Source organism: Sinocyclocheilus anshuiensis, unplaced genomic scaffold (assembly GCF_001515605.1).
Source record: "Sinocyclocheilus anshuiensis isolate Anshui unplaced genomic scaffold, SAMN03320099.WGS_v1.1 scaffold544, whole genome shotgun sequence".
Classification (NCBI taxonomy): Eukaryota; Metazoa; Chordata; class Actinopteri; order Cypriniformes; family Cyprinidae; genus Sinocyclocheilus; species Sinocyclocheilus anshuiensis.
Window position 1 is genome coordinate 1,258,374 of NW_015555763.1, and position 24,201 is coordinate 1,282,574.

General features: G+C 38.2%; 2 protein-coding genes across 3 annotated transcripts in view; both read right to left on the minus strand.

Annotated features, from left to right (window-relative positions):
• Nucleotides 1–463: 463 nt before the first annotated feature.
• Nucleotides 464–8,926, minus strand: LOC107674062 (visual system homeobox 2-like). Of its 2 annotated transcripts, none has more exons than XM_016467921.1 (5): nucleotides 8,311–8,926; nucleotides 7,882–7,966; nucleotides 7,136–7,259; nucleotides 2,119–2,299; nucleotides 464–1,038 (listed from the first exon to the last, which is right to left on the minus strand). In XM_016467921.1, exons 1-5 carry the CDS (start codon nucleotides 8,735–8,737, stop codon nucleotides 734–736), a joined length of 1,122 nt encoding a protein of 373 aa, XP_016323407.1. In that variant the 5' UTR covers nucleotides 8,738–8,926; the 3' UTR covers nucleotides 464–733. The 2 variants fall into 2 exon arrangements, with proteins under 2 accessions (XP_016323407.1, XP_016323406.1); XM_016467920.1 differs by having other exon boundaries at nucleotides 464–1,101.
• Nucleotides 8,927–15,303: 6,377 nt separating this feature from the next.
• The window catches only part of LOC107674068 (protein lin-52 homolog), a 10,635-nt gene continuing 1,737 nt past the window's right edge, over nucleotides 15,304–24,201 (minus strand). Inside the window, exon 6 of the mRNA XM_016467927.1 lies at nucleotides 15,304–15,675. Within this exon, the coding sequence (XP_016323413.1) occupies nucleotides 15,620–15,675 (56 nt within the window). The 3' untranslated portion in view covers nucleotides 15,304–15,619. The remainder of the gene's footprint in view (nucleotides 15,676–24,201) is intronic.

Consider the following 24,201-nt stretch of genomic DNA (forward strand, 5'->3'; position numbering starts at 1 on the left):
TCTGCTCAAGTAAACTGATGCATTTTATGTTCTCCTTCACTTATGATTTAAAACACACTTGATGTAAAACAGGTTAGCATTGTTCATCTTTTTTTAAATAATTTGTATCGCATTTTACATGTTAGGAAAAAAGCACATAATTAGACTACAGTACATTAATGTATAGTTCAAACAATACTGTAGCAGGCTTAATTTACAATATATACAGCAATACACTCTATTACAACTTTTAACCACTGAGAATTTGAAGACGGGGTACTGTACAAAATAAAAAAGAAAAGCATTTAAATCCTGTTATTTCAAAGCTCAGTAGGAGTTCTTGACCAATAATTTTCTGATGACGTTATTACTTTATACTGAAATTAGATCATAAATATCCAAACATTTATGGTTTTATTCAATTGAGCAATTTTGCAAACAGCACTGAGGAGGCTGCTAAAGGGGCCCTATACTTATAGAATTTTTATAGGCCTATATATGAGAAAAAAAAATACAAAAAAAAAGCTATTAATCACTGGCATGATGGACTGATGCTACTATCAAAATACTGAAAATGTCTAAATGGTTTTGACTTTGCTAAAGTGAAATAAAATGCAGAGGAGCATTGATAATCAATCAAAAGTCCAGTGCTGTCCTGGGAACAGTGCAGGAAGGGAAGAGAAAATAGCCCAGATATTTTCACACTAAGCCAATGTTTTATGGCATTATGTAGGGAAGAATTACAGTGCATAATCTAAGAACTTTTTTCCTCTTCTTTTGTGTCTAACTGTTCGCTGGACTCCTCTGTCACCGACGTCTCCATTTTGTGCTCTAGTCTCTCAGAGGAAACCGTTCCCAGCACTTTGGCACTGTGCTCCTGTGCTTTTGCCCTGAGAACAGCAATACTGTTCTCCCTCAGTTCCTCTTTGGACTTGGGTGACTCTGTCCTCCTTTCCTCAGCCTCGGCCGCATCCGGCTTGGGATTGGTCGGTTTCTGAGTGACATCTGACTTCTCATTTGATTGGACTTCAGCAGTCTCCAAGGACTTCTTGTGCATCCCTGCAAAGAATGGTGGGTATTCGTGTTTAGAAAAGCAGCTGGTGGTAGGAAAACCATCTTGAACTGGAAATAGCAAGAGACAGATTTTAGATTTAGTAACAAAATATAACTAATCTGAGCCATGAGAGTCAAACTGCATCAAAAATAAATGGATAAATAAATTAAGAAATGCAATATTCTTTTTTATAGTTTGTTATTATAATTTAATCATGTACGTAAATTCATTGTTATTTATCTATTTATTTACAGGTAGCTAATGTGGTGATAGTCAGTTGTGAAATGTCATTGGTTAAAGATTTATGTATTTATTTTTAATATTTTATTTTAAAGAACAAAAAATGCAGTCATCTTCAGAGGGGTCATAGTAAAACAAACAAACTGTTGTAGTCAAGAGCAAAACAACTGCCAGGAAAAGACAAAAAATAATGATAACTGTAGAAAAAGTAAATACAAATACAGATAAATAAAACAACATAAAATAATAAGTATATAATTAAGTAATTCCTATTTAATTAGCAATTTAATTATATGACTACACTTTTTTTTTTTACTTTCTGCTTCTTATATTATTGTAATACAGGAAATAATTGCTCTAAAAACTGGTCAAATGTTATTTAAAACATTTCTGTGAGATGTCTGCTGCATAAAAATATAACATTTAAATGATCAGCTGAGAACATTTTTGTATATGTAATCAAATCGCTTAATTTACAGCATGTTTAAATTCAAAATGAGCTTGTACTGGTTAGGTCATTTTGCACAATTTGATGTTGATCTACTCTCCATAAAGTAAGTCATGCAGTATTCATTCATATAACTTGTTGAAATTGAGCCATCATATTTAGAGTATAAGCAAGGCTCTAAATTATTAGAAAAAAAACAGATTTAGAGAAGAGTTTATATATGAAAATGTTCTTGTAATTTAACAAAAAATATATAATTTTCAATTAAAAAAAACCCCCGTATCATTAGTTATGATGATGAATAAAGGTTCATTTGTTATTTAAATAATTATTATAATTATTAAATAAATAAATTATTATTATGATACAAATAAAAAGTCTTAATATGTTGGCATACCTAGAAGCCAGGGAGCACAGGAGTCCATGATGCCATCTTTAGCAGACTTCAGTATGGACTCAGGCAGAGGGATGGAGTGACGCACCATGGCACCGTAGAGCCCGTATTCAGCCATCACGCTGCTACGACCCCAACACTTCTCCCGCTTTCTCCACTTGGCCCTCCGATTTTGGAACCACACCTGCATATAGTTTATTAATGGTCAAATATAGTCTCTTTGGGATATCGGAGTCGGAATTACAGACTCACTTTCATATGGAAAAGTAAAAGGTAGCTATCAATCTGTTTAACATTGGTGTTTGTGTGTGTGTGTGTGTGTGTGTGTGCGCATGCATGTTTCACTGAAGAAAGATAATCATACAGGTTTTGAGATAATCAAACAGCTTGCAACCTGCAAATATAGAAAAACAATTATGTAATTTACATCTTTTTTAATGTGTGCCAATGAAAAGATATATGAGTATCTTTGACTATCACCTCTCATTGGCTAATTGGAGCCATATGTAGTAGGCTACTGTTGTAGCTATTATCGAGCGAACAATTTAAGCAGGCAGGCATGATAGTGTCCATTTGAGCTAAACGATGCAACGCCTGCGGTTGAGTTGTCATGACGCGGCGCAAGCGCAGGTTGATCGCCTCGTCTCCTCTCCCCTCCTCTCCTCTCCCCTCCCCTCCTCTCTCCTCTCTCCTCTCCTCTCCTCTCCTCTCTCCTCTCTCCTCTCCTCTCCTCTCCTCTCTCCTCTCTCCTCTCCTCTCCTCTCCTCTCTCCTCTCTCCTCTCCTCTCCTCTCCTCTCTCCTCTCTCCTCTCCTCTCCTCTCCTCTCTCCTCTCTCCTCTCCTCTCCTCTCCTCTCTCCTCTCTCCTCTCCTCTCCTCTCCTCTCTCCTCTCTCCTCTCCTCTCCTCTCCTCTCTCCTCTCTCCTCTCCTCTCCTCTCCTCTCTCCTCTCTCCTCTCCTCTCCTCTCCTCTCTCCTCTCTCCTCTCCTCTCCTCTCCTCTCTCCTCTCTCCTCTCCTCTCCTCTCCTCTCTCCTCTCTCCTCTCCTCTCCTCTCCTCTCTCCTCTCTCCTCTCCTCTCCTCTCCTCTCTCCTCTCTCCTCTCCTCTCCTCTCCTCTCTCCTCTCTCCTCTCCTCTCCTCTCCTCTCTCCTCTCTCCTCTCCTCTCCTCTCCTCTCTCCTCTCTCCTCTCCTCTCCTCTCCTCTCTCCTCTCTCCTCTCCTCTCCTCTCCTCTCTCCTCTCTCCTCTCCTCTCCTCTCCTCTCTCCTCTCTCCTCTCCTCTCCTCTCCTCTCTCCTCTCTCCTCTCCTCTCCTCTCCTCTCTCCTCTCTCCTCTCCTCTCCTCTCCTCTCTCCTCTCTCCTCTCCTCTCCTCTCCTCTCTCCTCTCTCCTCTCCTCTCCTCTCCTCTCTCCTCTCTCCTCTCCTCTCCTCTCCTCTCTCCTCTCTCCTCTCCTCTCCTCTCCTCTCTCCTCTCTCCTCTCCTCTCCTCTCCTCTCTCCTCTCTCCTCTCCTCTCCTCTCCTCTCTCCTCTCTCCTCTCCTCTCCTCTCCTCTCTCCTCTCTCCTCTCCTCTCCTCTCCTCTCTCCTCTCTCCTCTCCTCTCCTCTCCTCTCTCCTCTCTCCTCTCCTCTCCTCTCCTCTCTCCTCTCTCCTCTCCTCTCCTCTCCTCTCTCCTCTCTCCTCTCCTCTCCTCTCCTCTCTCCTCTCTCCTCTCCTCTCCTCTCCTCTCTCCTCTCTCCTCTCCTCTCCTCTCCTCTCTCCTCTCTCCTCTCCTCTCCTCTCCTCTCTCCTCTCTCCTCTCCTCTCCTCTCCTCTCTCCTCTCTCCTCTCCTCTCCTCTCCTCTCTCCTCTCTCCTCTCCTCTCCTCTCCTCTCTCCTCTCTCCTCTCCTCTCCTCTCCTCTCTCCTCTCTCCTCTCCTCTCCTCTCCTCTCTCCTCTCTCCTCTCCTCTCCTCTCCTCTCTCCTCTCTCCTCTCCTCTCCTCTCCTCTCTCCTCTCTCCTCTCCTCTCCTCTCCTCTCTCCTCTCTCCTCTCCTCTCCTCTCCTCTCTCCTCTCTCCTCTCCTCTCCTCTCCTCTCTCCTCTCTCCTCTCCTCTCCTCTCCTCTCTCCTCTCTCCTCTCCTCTCCTCTCCTCTCTCCTCTCTCCTCTCCTCTCCTCTCCTCTCTCCTCTCTCCTCTCCTCTCCTCTCCTCTCTCCTCTCTCCTCTCCTCTCCTCTCCTCTCTCCTCTCTCCTCTCCTCTCCTCTCCTCTCTCCTCTCTCCTCTCCTCTCCTCTCCTCTCTCCTCTCTCCTCTCCTCTCCTCTCCTCTCTCCTCTCTCCTCTCCTCTCCTCTCCTCTCTCCTCTCTCCTCTCCTCTCCTCTCCTCTCTCCTCTCTCCTCTCCTCTCCTCTCCTCTCTCCTCTCTCCTCTCCTCTCCTCTCCTCTCTCCTCTCTCCTCTCCTCTCCTCTCCTCTCTCCTCTCTCCTCTCCTCTCCTCTCCTCTCTCCTCTCTCCTCTCCTCTCCTCTCCTCTCTCCTCTCTCCTCTCCTCTCCTCTCCTCTCTCCTCTCTCCTCTCCTCTCCTCTCCTCTCTCCTCTCTCCTCTCCTCTCCTCTCCTCTCTCCTCTCTCCTCTCCTCTCCTCTCCTCTCTCCTCTCTCCTCTCCTCTCCTCTCCTCTCTCCTCTCTCCTCTCCTCTCCTCTCCTCTCTCCTCTCTCCTCTCCTCTCCTCTCCTCTCTCCTCTCTCCTCTCCTCTCCTCTCCTCTCTCCTCTCTCCTCTCCTCTCCTCTCCTCTCTCCTCTCTCCTCTCCCCTCCTCTATCCTCTCTCCTCCCCTCTCCCCTCCTCTCTTCTCCCCTCCCCTCCCCAGCACTAACTCATTCTAGCTGCAGAGCTGACGGAGGAGAGGAGGAGGGGCTCCCGGGTCCAGAGAGGCCAGACATGGGATAAGAAATTATCAATACCATTTTCCAATCTTTCTGGTAATGCCGATGATGATAGCCCTCATTTCATGCAAGATACTTTTTGAGGAGAAATTGGTTATCGGGCACTCAAAAGAAAGCGGGTGGAGACAGCGATGAGAGACGACCCCAAGGGCACGAACAAGCTGATTGAAAAATAAGTTAATTTCGAGCCCAATCGATGGTGGACAGGCGGGCAAATATCACGGGAAATTAAACGAGCAGGACCCCAGAGAGCAGCGCCATTGACCCGTGCTAATAAATTCAATGTAGTTATTTCATTTGAACTCCCCACATCCCTTCCCCTGGAACATGGCAAGCTTTTCTCATTTAACTAATTACACTCGATGAGAAAATTAGATGTTAATTTTACTTTGGATTGAAATATAATTATTTATTTATGTCCTTATTATTTATTCACTGAGAGGCACCGTAATGAGAAGGAAATTAAAAGGCGTGCCAGCAGATGGATGGTTCAGGTCACACAGTAATCTTCTTCTGCCTTGATTGCTTGATTAGGTCGTTAGCGCCTTTCTCTCTCTCGCGCGCGCGCACACACACACACACTGAGAGCAAATTGTTTCACATCTAACTGAGGCTGATGAGATATTATCTGTCCGAGTGGGATGCTGCACTTGATCGATAAGTGAATTGTACAATGACTTTTAGGATGGTCGACTATGTTAAAGGTTTTTTGGTGTTTTTGTAAACTGATTAAACGTAGGCCCTATTCCAAATTATTAGGCCTACATTAAATAGCCTATTAAAGGTAATTTCGAGGCGCTATTTAGGTTAGTCGCAGACTCGCAGCGCAAATGTGTAATTTGGCACCATTATATCTCATAGGCCAACATTTATAATAAAGTGATACATGATGCTAGTATTTGCCATGCTTTATCGACTGAACTCACGAACTATTCGCAAAGAAAATCGCGAGCAGAGTTTATAGCGATTAGCCTATTTCATGATCGCTATAGGCGAAAATACTCGTTTTGACAAACTTGTAGGATCTAACTTTTGTTATTACTGAAACGTTTGATAGCCTAACCGTGTGGAAACTTTCTTACGTATGAAAATAAATATCAACTTATTTAAAAATCCATAATTAGCGGCATAGACTGGCTAATTATAGAGGGCTCTAACTCCCATAATTCGCACCACTGATATTCATCTGATAGCCTATTCACCTTCTGCAGGTGACTTCAGGAAATTAGCCTGACTAACCCTTAACCCACTAACCGACTAAATTAATCCAAGACACTTCACCATTTCCTTTTTTCGCCATTTCCTCAGATCACCACACTGACCACTGAGAACCTATAGGCGCCCTTTCTATAAAAGGTCAGTTCTCTGAGGAACCAACAAGTTCCGGCACGATCTCAACAATGGGCCACGCGGTACAGAGGAAAGGTTTTGAGGCACTTCAAAGTTCCTCGAGTAGGTCCACATATCTGAGCATAGCCTATCTGAGGCAGGTTCTGCGAAGGCATCTGAGAAACCTCAACTGGTGGTTCATTTTTTCATAAGAGATAGGAATGAGGTCCGATGTGGCAGAGTTTTTTCGTCTGGCATATTAGGCTCAGAGAAGAGACCCATACCAACCCAAACTGGATTTATTTTATTGCATTTTTTTTTTATTAGGCTATTAGTCCTGTTCGATTTCCCCCCTTTTTTGGTCTACATTTTTAATTGTAAATAATTTAAAACATGCTGATAACTGCCTATTAGTCATGTTGATGTGAAAACAGGAAATGCACCAAAGCAAAAACAAAAACAAAGAAACGAATATAGAAAAAGCTAACGTAATTCGAGGAATTATACAGGGCAAGTCTTAATGTAAAAACAAAATACAATAAAGACCAAGAATATTTTAACTTATTTTGTAAATCAATAAATAGCCTACACGTCAAATAACCTGTAACAGGAAAAAGGATCATTGAAAAAAGGCGCATATAGCGAAATTATTAGTGTAGGCTTTTTATTTAATAAATAAAAAAAGAGTGGTCGAAGAGAGCACATTGTCGTTCTCTTATATTCTCATTTAATTCAAAAGGCGAGTGTCAATAGTTCAGTGTTCGCTCTCTACCTGTATTCTGTCCTCGGGCAGCTCGGTTTTCATGGCCAGCATTTCTCTGGCGTACACATCCGGATAATGAGCCTCGTTAAATGCCTTCTCCAGTTCTTCCAGCTGGTAAGATGTAAATATTGTTCTACAAAAGAACAACATTCAGTTGTCTTAGGAAATCAATATTAGAAACATAACGCATAAATTGTATTTCGATAACGACTAAAATCGAATGGACTATCCGCAAATGTCGAGGTCAGTAGCTACAAGAGATATGTTTTCTTTAAGGTTTTAAAATATAAAATACAAATGTGTCTTATTTCATTTTATTATTTTCATTTTATTCTTATTATTTCATTTTATTTTTTAATTTGTAGACCTGAACATGTCAGACGCTGAAAATCATAATGTAGACCTGTGTTTCTAAATGTAACAAAATAATCCAAATGCCTCTTAAAATATAATAATATAAAAATACAAATTACAACGACAATTATTATTACTATTATAAAGAAAACAATATATTTTGACTGCCTTTTAAAACCTACGAACCTTTAACTCATTACGAAAAAACGAATTAGCCCTTAAAAAGAGGACAGGGTGTTCCTCAAATGTTATTTTCCAGTTGATTTTAAACTGGCCATGATTGCCAAACCATCGTTACACGTTCCTTTTGTTGTTTCGGCTGTTTAATAAAAGAATTATATACAGTAGATCACTGTCGTTTTACTGTCATTTTACATTCATTTTATTAGCGTTAAGCCTACCTGTGTCGTCGCTTTTTTCTCTTCTTGCTCTGGCTCAGTGAAGATTTTGATATTTTCCTTTCACTTGAAGAGACATCCTCTGAATCTGTAACATCGGGGGAAATGTTATTTAAAATGGCTGATGTAAAAAAAATTGAAATATTTTATGTTTTGCAACAGTTAGCCCTTTAATTTTAAAAGCAAAATTGACGTTTTGACGATGATAGTCACGTAGGATTTGGAGGAAAATTATCACAATTTAACATAAATAATAAAATTTGCAACAGGCAACAGATTTCCATAAAAATAGAAACAATAATATAGAACAGAAGAGAAACAAGAATAATAGCTTAAGGCCTTCTGTTAACAAAAAAAAAAAAAAAACGAGAAATTGAACCAATTGTCTTACACAATGACAAACCCCGAGCAGGCCTTGAACATGAATGTCACCTGAGCTTGCAGACTGGTTCGTTTCCAGCGGTCCCACTGTCCTGTTGAGCGGCTGCAGATGGACGTTCTGCGCGTCTGACAGCACCTCGAGAAACGCGGGCTGGCTGTAGAACGATGGAATACCTCCAGGGCCAATTAATCCCATCCCCATCCCGATCCCAACACCAACACCAGCTGGACCGAGCATCGACCTGCTGGCTAGAAGGTGCGCCCCGGCAGGGAACGAGTCCAGTGTGCTCCGCGGAGCCGAGGACGACTCTTTATTTAGTCCCAGGATCTCCTGGATGCCGAAGCCCGTGCATTTGGGCGGATGTGTGGTGCTGCTCTTTGACAGATGTGGATTGTTATTTCTCCCGTTCTCAGCGGCACACACTGATTTTGATTTGTTCAAACGTTCCGACAAAACAGCCCCATCCTTTCCCGCCATGATGCCTCTGAGACTATCCCCTTCTTCACATACGAGTCGGTCCCTTGTGCACAGGCATCCACGGCGCAATACGCATGATCCCGATAGAAATTCTCCTTTTATCCAACAGGTCCATCCCAACAAGGGTCAAAACTCAACAGCCAATCAGCGGCGAGGAAGTGATTTAGAATTCCAGAGGATACAGGATGCTGCTCTGCCTGTTTTTATGCATCATGTCATTTCATTCACATCACATTTTGCTTGCAATTATGTGTTAATCAGATATTTAACCAAAATTAGCAAATAAAATGTTCACTTCGAAATTAAATTTCGAATTAAATTTACTCAAATGAAGTAATAATAATAATCGTCGATAGCAAAATGTTTTCGGTTTTTAGGCTTCAACATTTTAAACGTGATAGGTCTATATAAACGACTTTAGGAATCAATTTTTGCGTGTAGCCTATATCTACATGGTAAAATAAAAGGAAAATGTAGAAATAGAATAGGGCATCTGGAGTAATGTCGTCAGCAATGACAGAATATATATATATATATATATATATATATATTGTGAGGCAGCATCGCCTGATACACCAAATCATAATGAATAAAAATAACCTACTATTACAAAAACAAGCAAAACTGATTTTTTTTAATTATAAATAATCTGTCTTATAAAACTAATAAATAGCTCAATCATATAAGATCGAATGTTTGTCACTGAAATAGATTGCAGATATTTTAAAGAATTCCTGTTGGGTGTTGAAGGATTCAGCAGATCATGCTACAGAACCTGTGAGGACTTATAATTCTTGTATCGCTATATTCCTCTTGCGCAAAAGCTAAAACCATTTTTAGGCTTAAAATAAAAGGCTTTGATCATAAGTGCAAGGCTCTAAAGGAGAAGATAAATGGGTCATTCAAATTAGGATGTCTGAGATGATAAAAACACGTGTCAAGTTCTTAGAATATTTCCAAATGAAATGGACAAAGTTTATAAGGGGTATTCCATTTGATCTAAACAAAACATGCATTTTTCATTAAAAAAAGGGCCACAATATTGAATTTCCAAATTATTATTATTATAACATTTTTAAGACGAAATTGCTTTACTGTTTATTTTAAGATATAGTGGCAACATTTAATTTTCAAGAATCTCAGCTTCTTAATTCATTTTAATTAAACAAATAAATAAATAAATCAGAAAACGAAAAACGGGTCTATTTATGTCATAAATCACCGTATCACCACCGTAAAATTCTTATAAGAAATTCTGAGAAATACAAATAAGTTTTTATGTTTAATTTTAAAGGGTACAGTTTAAAGGGTTATTCTTACACTTTCAGAAAAACTGTTGCAACAGTTGTACCCATTTGAACAGACCGCAAAATATAGCTTATTCTAATTACATCCAAGATTCTTTAATACACCGAGGTCTAATCAGCTATTACTAAATTACAGTGGGGTTTTGATTCGTTTTGCAGATAATTTGTGGCACAATTTGGACATCTGGACAGATAATTACTGGGAGATAATTTATGGAAATGAGCAGCGAGCCGTTGATGGAGACAGAGATAACACCAATCTTATCAAAGTGCCATGTGCTGATGCATAAATAAACGTCATGATTCATACGACACCAGCAGAGCGTCAGACGCGTGGCGTCAGACCCGAGCTCGCGCTCCCTCGAGACAGCGCCTGATCTGTGGCTTTTCTGGCTAATTAGTAGCCACACCGAACACTTGGAGATGTGTTTTTGCTGAAGTGGCCTGATAATAACCCTACCCCGAATATTACTAATAAAGGTGCACAGTAATCCTGTTTGCACAGTTTAAAACACAGAAAAAACATGTGATTTGTAGCCTTATGCATGGGACATTATTCAATTACCCATCCATGCTAATTCTTTGTTGGCCTGGCTCCACAGCAATTACACGAGATGATCATCAAAACTGGCAGGCACACAAAAGTAAAGTTTAATCACATATAGGAATATAGCAAACGAGTGATCTGCAAATTTAGACAACACATGCGTAAGCAGTGCAAGAGAATAAAACTTCACGCAAGAGTTTCCGCGTTGCCTCAAAGCATTAAACCCCGCGCCGCTGAGCAAAATATTACAGCTGCAATTACATAGGCACCAGTTGAAACTAATTAGAAGCCATTAAGTGGAAATTTCATTAAGGGTAATGAAGAAATCAATGTTATCAAGATATGCTAATGACACATCACCCGGTCTAGATAAACCCATCTATTCACAAGGCTACAGCGCTCTGTCAACTACAAACTGCTTCCTGCGCTCTCGTAGCCATCGCTTCTGCTGTAATCTGTGCCTGGCTTTGTTGTTTATTGTGAGAAGAAAAAAACCCACTCTCCCTCCACGGCTTTTAATAATCCATCTACATATGAAAATGACTGCACCCTGATTTACATGCATAAGAGGACAAACTAGTAAGGCTGTAGATTAAGGAAAGATTTAGCTCAGTCATTCGTGTAGATTGGGTGGCCTATCAAAGACTGGAAGATCTGATGGTGGCAGATTAAAAGGCAAACAGCTGTTGCAAAATTTGTTTTGCCCCTCTCTGAATATTCGGTCTCTTGTGGGCCTGTTGCCTACTTGCTTTAAGTGAAATCCGCCATACAAACACAAAGCAAGCAGTTGAGACACTGAAAAAGCGATTGCGTTAGTCAAACAGATGGATGGCAAATTACACCACTGCCTTGACCTCTACGAAAAATATGGGAGACAACCCTTGTGTACTTTTTCAAAGCTGCTAAAATGAGAGTTTGTCCAAACTTGTAACAATAATGTGACGAATACAAATAAAGACCTCTCTTATATTGAAATGCTTGACTGCTATTTGTCTTTGCGAAGAACTTTCGATGCTGGAAGGTCACCGCAAGGTAATGAGCTTTGGGATGGGGCTGTATTATAGGGACATTGTATTGCATTAGTCTGACCTCTGCACAGATTGCTGGTGCTTGATCTTCTCATGCCAGGCAATCTAAATGAAGAATCACTTGTGCTCTTCTGCTCATAATTCTGTATTTGCAATGTATTGGAAGTGATGAATTGTTTTTAATGTTGCATTTTGTTTTTGTACACCAAGCACACACACCGTCTGCAGCATAGAGGAGTGTCTCCCAACTAAACCCCCAAAGCCCCACTCATGTTCCCCTTCATCCAGAACCTCTGATATTATACTGGATATTGTTTTGTATTAATTGAATTAATGTGACCTTTATTACGATCATTCATTTTCAAACTGAAAACAATCAATACTGTGCCTGAAAAGACTTATCAAGTTGCTTTCCCTCTCTTTTAACGACATATCTGAGTTTGTTAAACGTTTTCATGGGGCAATTATAGTGAGTCATTTTTGAACAAGACCTAACAGAAAATATATTAATAAATGAAGTACAGTTTAGTCATAATTTACGTTTTATAAACTACCATTCAAAAGTTTTGAGTCAGTAAGAATTTTTAAAAGAAATCAATACTTTCATTCAGTGAAGATGCATTAAATTGAACAAAAGTGACAGTAAAGACATTTATAAAGTCACAAAAGATTTCTATTCCAAATAAATACCGTTCTTTTGAACTCTCTATTCATCAAAGAATCCTGAAAAAATATATCAGTTTCCATAAAAATGTAGCAGTACAACTATTTTCAACAGCGAAAAAAACTAAGAAATGTTCCTTGAGCACCAAATCAGAATTACTCAAATTTCGAAAGGATCTTGTGACACTGAAGACTGGATGAAAATTCAGCTTTGACATCACAGGAATAAATTACATCTTGAAATATATTAACACAGAAAACTTTGTTCAAATTGTAATATTTTACAAGATACTACTGTATTTTTGATCAGCATAAGAGACGTCTTTCAAAAGCATTGAAAAATCCTTTGAAAGGTAGTATAGGTTTAAAGAAATATTCCAGGTTCAATACAAGTTAAGCTCAATCGAGAGCACTTGTGGCATAATGTTGATTACAATTTATCATCCCTCCTTTTCTTTAAAAACAACAAAACTTACAGTGAGGCACTTAATTAAATAACAAACGCGTAATTAAATAACATTAAAATACTCACTGTTCAAAAGTAAAGCCAAAATAAAGCATTTGTTAATGATTTTAGTGTGGACAAAAATCACAAACTAACCTTTTCTGTGTAAAGTTGTACCCAATTTTACAACTTCATTGCCATGACAACACAATGCCATAAATCCTAAAGCTACAGTAAAAATGCCAAAACAACTTTACACCTCAAATAATAAACAAGTTTTACCTAAATAATTAATGTAGGTGCTTTTATAAAATTATAAGCTTTACATTTTTATTTTTATATCCTCCAAAAGTTGGCCTCATTAACTTCCATTGTATCAGCGTAACCTAATTATTTTTTTAAGTGCTGTCGACTGAGCTTAACTTGTATTGAACCCAGAATGTTCTTTTAACAAAGCAAAATCAAATTACAATATATTTTAAAAGGTTAAGAAACCTGTCTTGAATGAAACTAAAGTGACGGACTGTGAGGTGTTTTAAAGTTACTGCTAAGGCTGGGAAACTCCTTTCCCTGAGACTAAGGATTTTCAGAGCGGATACTGAGGACAGCGGTCTGATAATGGCAAACACCTTGTGCTGAGTAGGTGGAAAAAAAGGAAACTAGAGTTCTTTCCCTCACAAACCGCCAAGGGTGCGATGACCCCCTGATGCAGAGAGTTTGCCAGCTCCAGTTTTCTCATACAGCTCCCACAATAGCGTGTTTGGAAGCTGCCTGCCGGCATTGCTTAATTAGGCGAGGAGTTGATTAATTTGCACTAATTGACAGCTAATTAAAGGCCTGAGGGCACATCGGATTGACGTTTGTTAGGGCAGCAAGGCCCGTCGAGGTCAGGGCAACGGGTTGTTTATGGCTGTGCTGGTGTTTCTGGAGACAGACCCTCTGTGGGGAATGACCTTCATCTTAAGGAGGATGTCTGGACAGGACCTACAGTATCCGACAGGCCGGGTGCCATTATGTGAACCGCAGCTTCCATGATGTTTACTGACCGGTCCGCCACAACAGTCATTGCACATCACTACTGTCACAATGTATGAGGGCAACAAAGTGTAACAGATGCAATTGTACAGAACCAACAAGTGCAAAGTTCTGTCAAACTTCAGATTAGAAACAGATTAGATAATAGATCAACAACAGGACGAAGAAATACCTTCATTCAGCTAGTATGTGAGACTATTTGCCAAAAGTTGAAACCTGCATACAGAGAAAGCATTTTGTTACTCAATGTTTGGTAACACTTTACTTTAGTGTCCTTTTTACAATGTTACATCTACTTACTGTAGAAATAACAGTAAATTATGCATAATTACATGCAACTAACCCTAACCTTAAACCAAACCCTAACCAGTAGGTACATGCTGTTAATATTACTTACATAAGTTCTTCGCTTATAAGTTCATTGTTGTCCTCTTTTTTTTCCAGCATTGTGGCTGATTTGCAGATTGTACCCCGAAAATTCTTTGTATTTTCATCTTTTTTTTCATATTTCCCATTGATTTCCTATGGTGGCCATTTTTGACCACAAAGAATACAAGCGTTTTTTTTTTCTTTTCTTTCTTTTTTTTTAACAACCATTTTGCCTTTTCCAATCATGTCCATTTTTGTGTGTTCACATAGCCAATGCACCAAAAGTTTTGTACCATTCCAATTAAGTTAATCTTTAAAAAAAAGTAAAATTGTTGGGTCAAAAGTGACTGAAGAGCACCGGAGGGTTAAACTTGCAACAAAAAAGCTTGTTTAGACAGTTAAAAAATAAATGAGGGCAAATCTGGGTCCTCCAGAATGGGATCAGACACCAATAGTAGCTTTGCAGGGTTTAACTCAGCAGCTTCCTTGTTCCATGTGAATCAGAAAGACAATTAGGGGCTTATTAGGCAATGGGGGGAGAGGCGTACCTCTAAGAATTGGTGGGAGCAGGAGCGAACACTCGCCAACCGCAGCCAAAGCGTCTACGACATCTCCAGCCGAGAACAGTCCTGGCCACTGTCTCACCTAATTACGCTTGCCAGAGCGTTCTGTTTGCCGTTCAGCATGCCTGTCTGATTCCCTTTTCTCCCTGACCGTTTGCACCAATGTCCCTGGAAGTGTGCTAATTAGAGAAGAAATGGCCCTAGTAATTATGTCAAGTCTTGTTAACAGGGATGACAATGAGCAATATTATTTTTACGCAATGTTTTGTGCTGAGGGCCTTCAAAACTTCCAATTCCCATTAAATAGAAAAAATGGCCTTGCACTGGTGTGGAAGCACTCTCATGTCAAAGCCTTTTACATGTCCGGAGCAAAAGAGAGACGTTAATGGAGCAGTCGATGGAGTGGCACAGGCATGAAGTTATTGCCCTAATTAAAAGTTTGAATGCTACTTCATGAACTCCCTCATTGTTTCATGGAAGCTACTTTTAGGAAACGTCACTGGATGGATGCCAAAAGCATTCTAAAAGTCTTTAAAATGTTGAAAAAATTAAAAAAATCTAGAAGGGGCATGTAGACAAGAGCACAACCAATTGTACTTCATTTAAACAACACTGTATTTTTATTAAAACAATTGAAGTTGTATTAAACTGTAGAGTGAAAAATAAATACATTTATGAACTTTTACTGAAAGGCACACCACTATCCTACCCTTTCTACTCAGCGCCTGTCATTTAAAGAAATTAAACTTGTATACAAAAAAAAAAAAAAAAAAATTATTATGGTGTCATGGTGTTTTGACCCCAAATACGTCAAATATTAGTGAAAACGTTTAAAATTTAGCGTATCATGCTACTGTTTTCTGCCTTACAAGCTCACAATCAATTGGTAGCTGACCCGACAGGTCAGCGGTCACCATCTGGGTCTTCACTTTTTGGGTCTCTCCAAGATGTTCAAGAATTTCCCTCTTGTCATTTCTCGAGCTGTAAAAGGAAATAAAAGGTTAATAGGATATTGTGATATCAAAGACAGTCTCCAAACCTTATCAGACACAGATAAAGTAACTTTCCATGGTATATTTTAATCAGGAAGAGCGAGATCGAGTAATTATTGAAGTAAAAATAATGCACATCATTAAAGTTGTTCTAATGAACTAATTTTTTCATCTTCATTCTCAAAGCTCCATTTACATAATCTACAGCCAACTCTCATGAGCTTTTAGAAATGGAGATGTAATGGCTATTTTTTTCATGAATAGAAAGTTCAAAAGAACAGCATTTGTTTGAAATTGAAATCTTTTGTAAGATCATAAATGTCTTTACTGTTACTTTTCAATGCAATTTATTCCAAGCTTGCGGTCTAAAAGTATAAATGTTTCTTCCAAAAAATAAAAAAAAATCTTACTGACCCCACAACAGAAAATATATTTCAAATGTATTAATATATTTCAAATGTATATTAAAACAGTTTTATTTTATTTACTTATATTATTTTAAAGATATTTTACTAGACCTTACTAATATTTTAATATTCTTTTAATCGACTACAGTTTACATTACATTAAAAATGCATTGTACATAAATTAAAGGTTACAAAATACCCAAAATAATATTTGGCGGGAAATTCACAGGAATTAAGAGCAGTTTGATTATTTCTACTTTCCATGGCATAGGTTCAAACAGTAGACACATGAACACTTGACTCCTGACTATTAGATCCCTGAGAAAATTAGGAGTAAAGCCTGAAATGCAACCTAATCTTCAGTGTATTAATACAACAGATATCACCATTATAAGTGAAACATTTAAGTAATGATGAGCATTATAAGATAATGCAGTCATCAAGCATTCACACTGCAGTCTCACTGTGAGATATTAATGCCTTCCAAGTGCTTTCCATAAGTAAATGTTTGTCTTAATCCCAGGTTTAATGTCAATGATAGGGCAGCTAACGCTTGTTAAATGGGCCACTGGTTTCTGGAGGGGTCCACAAACGGGGGGAAAGAGCTTTGCCAAGAAACGACGCTGAACGACCCACCCCACTCTAACTCTTACTACCCCTCTCCCAATCTCCCTCACATTTTCTGTCCAAAACAATACAGGAGTTTGTCTGGCTAAGCATTCTCCCATGAGACCCCTTCACCAGAGTGCACCCCTCTGATCCACTCATTAATTAGATTTCCATTTATCCTCAAATCCCGTCAGAGCAGAAGGGAAATGATTTGCATTGAGTGAGTTAGATTAAAAAGGGGAGTGTAGCGGGTCCTGCCAGCTAGCCTCGCTCAAACACACACACACAGACAAGTAAGAGCATTTACACACATGCACAAAGCTGGTGCTGTCACTGGACGGGGCAGATCAATACTGATTAGCAGGAGTTAGAGATTTGTTTAGTTGATTAGAAAGGTCAATTACTAATTCTGTATTTAGTTAATCAGAAGATTGTTGCCGGTGACATCTATATTAAATGGCATATTATGGATTCCAGAGGCCGTATTTTCTTCTTGATGTTGTACGTACACTCATGAATATTTGCATGAAGCAAATATGCTTCATGATGAGTTAATAGGCAAAATACCGGTAACACAAATGAGACGATACATGAGCAAAATTAAAAGTGCTAAAAACTGTAATGTAATGTTTGGCTTCTTTAAAATAATGTTTTCTTTATATATAATTAAAATATTCTTATTTTTTATTAAATGATAAATATACAGTATACACATCTATGCATCACATATTATGGATTATATATTATAATATAAAATTTAACAATTCAATAATCATATCATTAATACATGTACAATTTAATTAATATGTTTATGTCATTATTATTTTAATAATATAAATAGATTAACATATTACTATAATCAATATAATTCATATTTAACATGATTAAAATTACATGACAGCTATAATTTTTAACTAAATTATAATATAGTTAAAATTAATTATAGCATATGTATATTTATGTATGCCATATTATATATATATATATATATATATATATATATATATATAGACACACATACATACAGCCTATTACGTACATTAAATAATAAATGCATAGGTTTGCAAACAACACAAAAAAAGAAATATGATCAATTACATGTTACCATTAAACTTTTCTGTTTCAAAATCAATGTAGTTTAACTATAATGAATGCTCTTTTAGAGGCCATTAAAGCACATCTAGAGACAAGACGGTTTGTTTTTAAGTCTAAGGAGAAAATGAATCCCTGGACCTTAAACTGAATTCTCGCCAAAACCTGACTGCCCCAATTCACTTTCATTAGAAGTCAAACACACTAATCGTGCCCGTTGCGCATCTGAAACTGCCACTTGGCTATTATGGGGAGTAATCTTTATTTAATAGATTTAACATCCATTCTCGCTACCTAAACCTCATGGGACGGGGGAGGACAGACACACGCTCGCACACAAACCCACCCTCTCGTCCCCACGTCGGAACACACACCTGATGCTCATGTTTGTGTTCAAAATTCAATTACCTACTTACTGATACTTCACAGAGATATTTAAGATGCAGACATGGTGAGTGATTTCCCAAGGGAGCCACTGCTTCCTCTTAATGTCCCAGCTGAGAGCTCTCCTCTTCTCACCCCTCCCTCCAACCGCTTGACACCACGAATCATAAACACATGCGCTCACGAACGCCAGCCAGCCCTGCCACAGCCTATCCCTGCTCAAGAGGTGTCCTTATTAATAGGCAATCAGTCAAAATTCATTCATTAAAAACCCTAAAAGGTTTCACACAGGCGCAATGATTAGCTGGGAAAGAAAATCCAATGAATTCCTAATGTATTTATGGAAATAAGGTGTCATTTCTGATCTGTTGACAGAGGTGGTGGCTAGGACAGAAAAGGGAGAACGAGTTAGATGAATTTCCTCCACTCTCCCGCTGTGCATGTCCAAATCTGAGCCGAGCTCGGATGTATCTGTGCGATCGAAAGGTCTGAATGATGTCATAGCAAGTCAGGGTCAAAACGAATTAAATAAGGAAAATTAAGGATTATATTTTGAATGTGATTCCACAAACATTCCCTACTCCAGTCAGGCACTGTAATGGCCATAAAGCAGCAGGAATAGTGTGTGAGGGGAGGGGAAGATGAGTGGACAGGAAGACAGAGGAGAGGAGAGCTTTCGCCCAGCTCAGCCTGTCATCTAGCAGCACTTCATAACTGCTTGCCCCTGCGGTCGGGTGTCTCTGATGGATTGATGGAAGCACATTACTACGGTAGGGTAGCATCACTGCAATCATATTCAGCGACACACTCCGCTTAATAGAGAAGAGATTGATCTTCGGGAGGAGGCAGTGAACAGTGGGGCCATTAGCGCTGGACGGGTGTGACCTTCATACTGGGTGCAAGAACAGACTGAACAGCAGGAGGTTCTTGGATGTTGCGAGCCAGAGTTTTGTTCCTAATCGTGAATCTTTAACTTTTAGCATGTTTTCCTCCTATATGAAGCACCATGTATGGGTCAGTGACATGACACCCAGTTTTTGTGAGGATCTATTAATTTGTTCAAAAATACATTCAAATGTAATTTATACATACAACTACTTGAATATACCTCCTACATAATGAGCATGTTTCAATATTTCTATTTCTAAATTCAAATTCATTTTTTTTGTTGTTGATATTTTTAGGACATTAGGGTCGTCAAAAATGACAAAACTGTCCTGATATTATAACGAAGGAAAATAATTAAAATACTGAAATTCCTAAAAAAAAATAAATAAATCAAATAGCAAAATAGTTCGGCATAATCATTTAGTATTATTTCTTGGGGAACATTTTATAACAAAGCTTCTAAACTTTAAAAAAAATGATATTTAACTTGAGTCTGCAAAATCAATGTGATTTGACCAAAATGCAGAAACGTAGGGGGAAAAAACACCGGAAATGACATCATAGAGAGAACCTCTGCAGACCCTCATGACTGCATGTCAAGGTCAATAAGTCACTAAAATATCAGATAATTTGGCCTTTTTATTACAAGGCAAGGCTAGATCAGGTTGTAAAATGTAAAATTTCATGTGGTGCAACTACCCAAAAACATGATTATTAATTAATAATTCATCATATATACTGTATACACTTTTTGTATATATATACACACACTATATATAACACTATATAATGTGTTTGAAAAAGATGATTAAGATATGCACACTCACATGTATTGAAAGTGTAAGGAAATGTCCAAAATAAATATTACTTAATACTTGAAATATTATATTTTTTATGATAGTTACACCACATGATATTTCTAGAGTCATTTCCTGAAAATGGTACACAAGTTTTTCAAAACCATATGAATCCCCCATAAATACAACTTGGCACATTATTCTATTGTATGTATTAAATTCGATTTAATTCGATAAAAGACTTTTCTTTAGCGTGGATACATTTATTCGTCTTTGAGCCATATGTGCTCCTATCGTAGCATCTGTAATAAACAGCAATCATGATATCTGTCCAGGGAAACATTAGACTAACTAGATTTATGTGAGTGCTACTTTACTGCAGAAAACTTGCCATCATGATACTAGGATGGTTGCCAGGGTTTTGCTATACAATTGCAAAGATGTTTGAGAGGTTTTTGGTACACTGCTAAATCTGAAAAGTAATACACACCTCTCTTCAACAAGCTGCATGACTTAAGATATTACTCATGTTTAATCCTCAGGGTTAGGGAGTTTTGAAAACCCCTTAGCTGTCACTATTAATAAATTTAATCCATTCCTATTTTTCTGATGCTTATTTTGCTACTAAACACACAAAAATACATTAGCAATCTTGTTAGACCTACAAGTTATTTCCAGATTATTTGATGCCCCATTTAAAAAAACACCCCCACAATTACTCAAGTAGAAACAAGTGTGTTACATCATCTGTGCAAGCCGCTGCAGTGGAATCAGAGGTATCATCAGCATCGCCTGAGGCCTGGCTGTCCCAGAGGAGCACTCTCCATTCAATTACCTTCAATAACAGTACTTATCAGTGTAGTGACTGGTCCTGTGGGAGCAGAGGGGCCTGATGACCATGCTCAGCAGCCCCCCGACAGCAGCATTCATCACAGCCTTGAGCAGATGGGTACTGGTGGGGGGGCTGGAGGGGTAGGCACGTGTCAGGCCCTCCCACAACGACCCTGATCAGCGTCACTCAGCTAGGAGAGGAGGGGTAAACGTCCCCAAGGAGACGGGTGTGGCACGTCATGCTCACACACACACAAATAAATAAAAACACACACATGCACATAATATCCTTATGTGCCTATAGTCGTACCAGCAAAAGGTTTACGCACCTCTCATGTAGCAGTTACAGATGAAAATGTGCTGATCCCACTTCAAGATCAATCCATTAAGATACTTAATATACAGTTATTTATACATTTTAAGCTTAGCATAAGTCCATGATTAATCAAAGCTTAATTTATGCTGCTGTTGATCATCCCCCCCCCCCCAAACATATGCGGGTAATGCATCTAAAGACTCGGCATCTGCATGTGGAAGAGACAAAGGTTGAAATAAATATATAAAACAAATGTGTGGCTGATAACCTTGCCTTTGGGGTGAGTTTTCACTGCCTGATTGCATTATCCCCATTAACCATATCAGGACTTTAATGGCCGTCGTGCCAAAGGTGCAGTAAATCTTTTTCCTCCTCCTCACCCTCCCATCTCCTAACACTACCTCTCTTCAGCTCGTTTAAAGGCGCTGAAGAGAGAAAGAAACATGATGAAAAAGTAGCTCAGATTTACAAGGCTTCCTCTGACAGCTAGGAGAAGGAAGAAAATTAAACCACACCACATTAAAGAGCGCCACGTTAAATGCTGCTCTGAGCCGAATGATAATCATAATTTCATATCTGTCTCCTCAGTGCATAGGTTTTACATACCAGTACGCTTATTTAAAATACCGTATTGAAATATAGAATATTGAGATGATGCAGAACGATTCTGCAATATAATGAATTGATGTAAGCACAGAGTGGAGCACAGCTAGCCGAGTTCGTCTACATTCATGTTACGCATCTTAAAATAAACTGCAAATGTGTACAGACAGTCCAAAAGCCTGAGACCAAAATAAACAGTAAGATTTTGAACTATGTAATACAAAGAAACATGATTAAGAACACTACCATTCTAACCTTTGTGGTTTGGTACAATTTTTTTATATTTTTGAAAGAAGTCTCATAGGCTCAGCAAGGCTGCATTTGTTTGATTAAAATATGGGGGAAAAAACAGTAATTTTGTGAAATATTACTGCAATTTAAAAGAACAGTGTTATATTTTTAATATATATTTTAACATGTAATGTATTTCTGTGTCACATGATCCTTCAGAAATCATTCTAATATGGTGATTTTCTGCCCAAGAAACAGAGTATTGCTGCTTATATATATATATATATATACAGTGGTGTGAAAAAGTGTTGGCCCCCTTCCTGATTTCTTATTTTTTTGCCACCACTGTGTGTGTATGTATATATATATATATATATATATATATACCCCCCCACCCAGGATTTTTTTTATGGATTTTTTTTTATATATATATAATTATTTGAAATATACATTTTTCTAAAATCTTAACTTTTGAACAGATAAAATTAATATGACATATTTCAGATTTCGAACTCTCTAGGTTACTAATCTAAATACATTAATCATGTGAACACCTACTGACATTCAGATGTTCTTGTTTCCAATAAAGCACAAGATGCTCTTTTGGATCAGTCTCAAATTATGTTTGAGAACATGATCATTTGGTTTTACGCAAAACTTGTGAAGTTCATGAAGCTGACTATTTCTAACTATTCTTTCGCTCAATGGCATAGAGCTGTGACAAATTACATTTGGCATAATCTTGGTTGAACGAGCCTACTTTAATCATGCGCTCTTGATGGAGATTTTACAAATCAGCAGTGAACTCACAAGGCGGCCTCTCATCACTTCACCAGTATATTTTCCACACTACAGCACCACGTCTGACCAGAGACTAAGGTAACCAGTGGGTGGGTATAGCCAAAGATATATAAGAAACAAATGTGAAACCAAACTCACACTAAATTACAGTTTTGTGGTGCAAAATAGGGCTGCACGATTATGACAAAAATCATAATTGTCGATTATTCCCTTGAAATTGTAATTGCCATTATTAATTACGATTATCGCAATTTACATTGAATGATGTTTAGGCTATACCATTATGTTTGAAGCAACTGCATGGCATATTTTTATTTGAAAATAAATAAGCTGAAAACACTAACTAAAAAACTTTTATTGCTTTTCTATAGTATTAAGCCTCAAATGTCAACCACATGGGATTGGTTTCTTCTTTAAATTAAAAAAGTACAAATTTGAATGGTACTATAATGTTAAACTAAACCTAAAATTAAAACAATGGAAAAACCCTTAAGATAACCTGTAGAAATCTTAAGCATGCAGAATAACATAAGCGGACTTTGAACGATTAATTGCCGCTTTGAACGATTATGTAATTGTGTCATCCGTAATTGTAATCGCGATTAGGAATTCGATTAATTTGTTCAGCATTAGTGCACAGGTTATATATTAGATGGAGAGAACCTGCTTTCAGCATTGGAAATTAATTTTCTTACTCCTGTTAAAAAGAATAAATGTCTTGGAGCATGTTGCATTCCTACAGAAGTGAAGAAGCTACATCATGAACAAGCAGAGGACAAAATAACAGGAGGGTGGAGACATCTAGGTTGACTTATTACACTGCTAGAAGTCAAAGATATTAAATGCAGGCAGAACAGACTCAGGTTATGCCTTTCTATTTGTAAAAAATGCCAGTTTTACATAGCAAAATCAACATGGGAGCTGTACCTAAAAGTGGCATATTTACCCTAGAGAGCTGCCTGGCACTTATACTGTACAGACATTCAGATGTTTTAAATATTAAATGGTGAATATAGAAACATGAAATATCACATTAAAAATATAAACTTTACTCAAATGTAATAGAATAATGTATGGATGAATATTTCAGGTCAGTAAGATTTAATTTATACATGTTCAGAATAAATAAAATTGTTCAAAATAATACGGTCAATTCAAGCAAACATGTGGTTTTGAGTGTGAGAGTTTACCTGAATTCACCCTATGTTTCTCATTGAAAGAAATTTTGTTGAGGGATGATTTTGAACATGCCACGAAAAGGTCAAAATGTCAGAAGAAATGTGATATATTTGAAACAAGTGTTCAGACATGGTCTGCATTACTTTCAAATTGCGCAATATTTGTCCATTTGATGCCCATTTTCATCTAGAAAATCTTTTACACTTATCTTTTCTGTAATTCTGCCAGTATGGATTAATACTACATCTAGCAACCCTGTGACATAACATTTCAGAACTACTGGGCAAAAAGCCAGTTCTGTTTAAATATAGTGGGGATTTATTTAGGACTTAAATAGAAAAAAAATAAAAATTATATATATATATATATATATATAT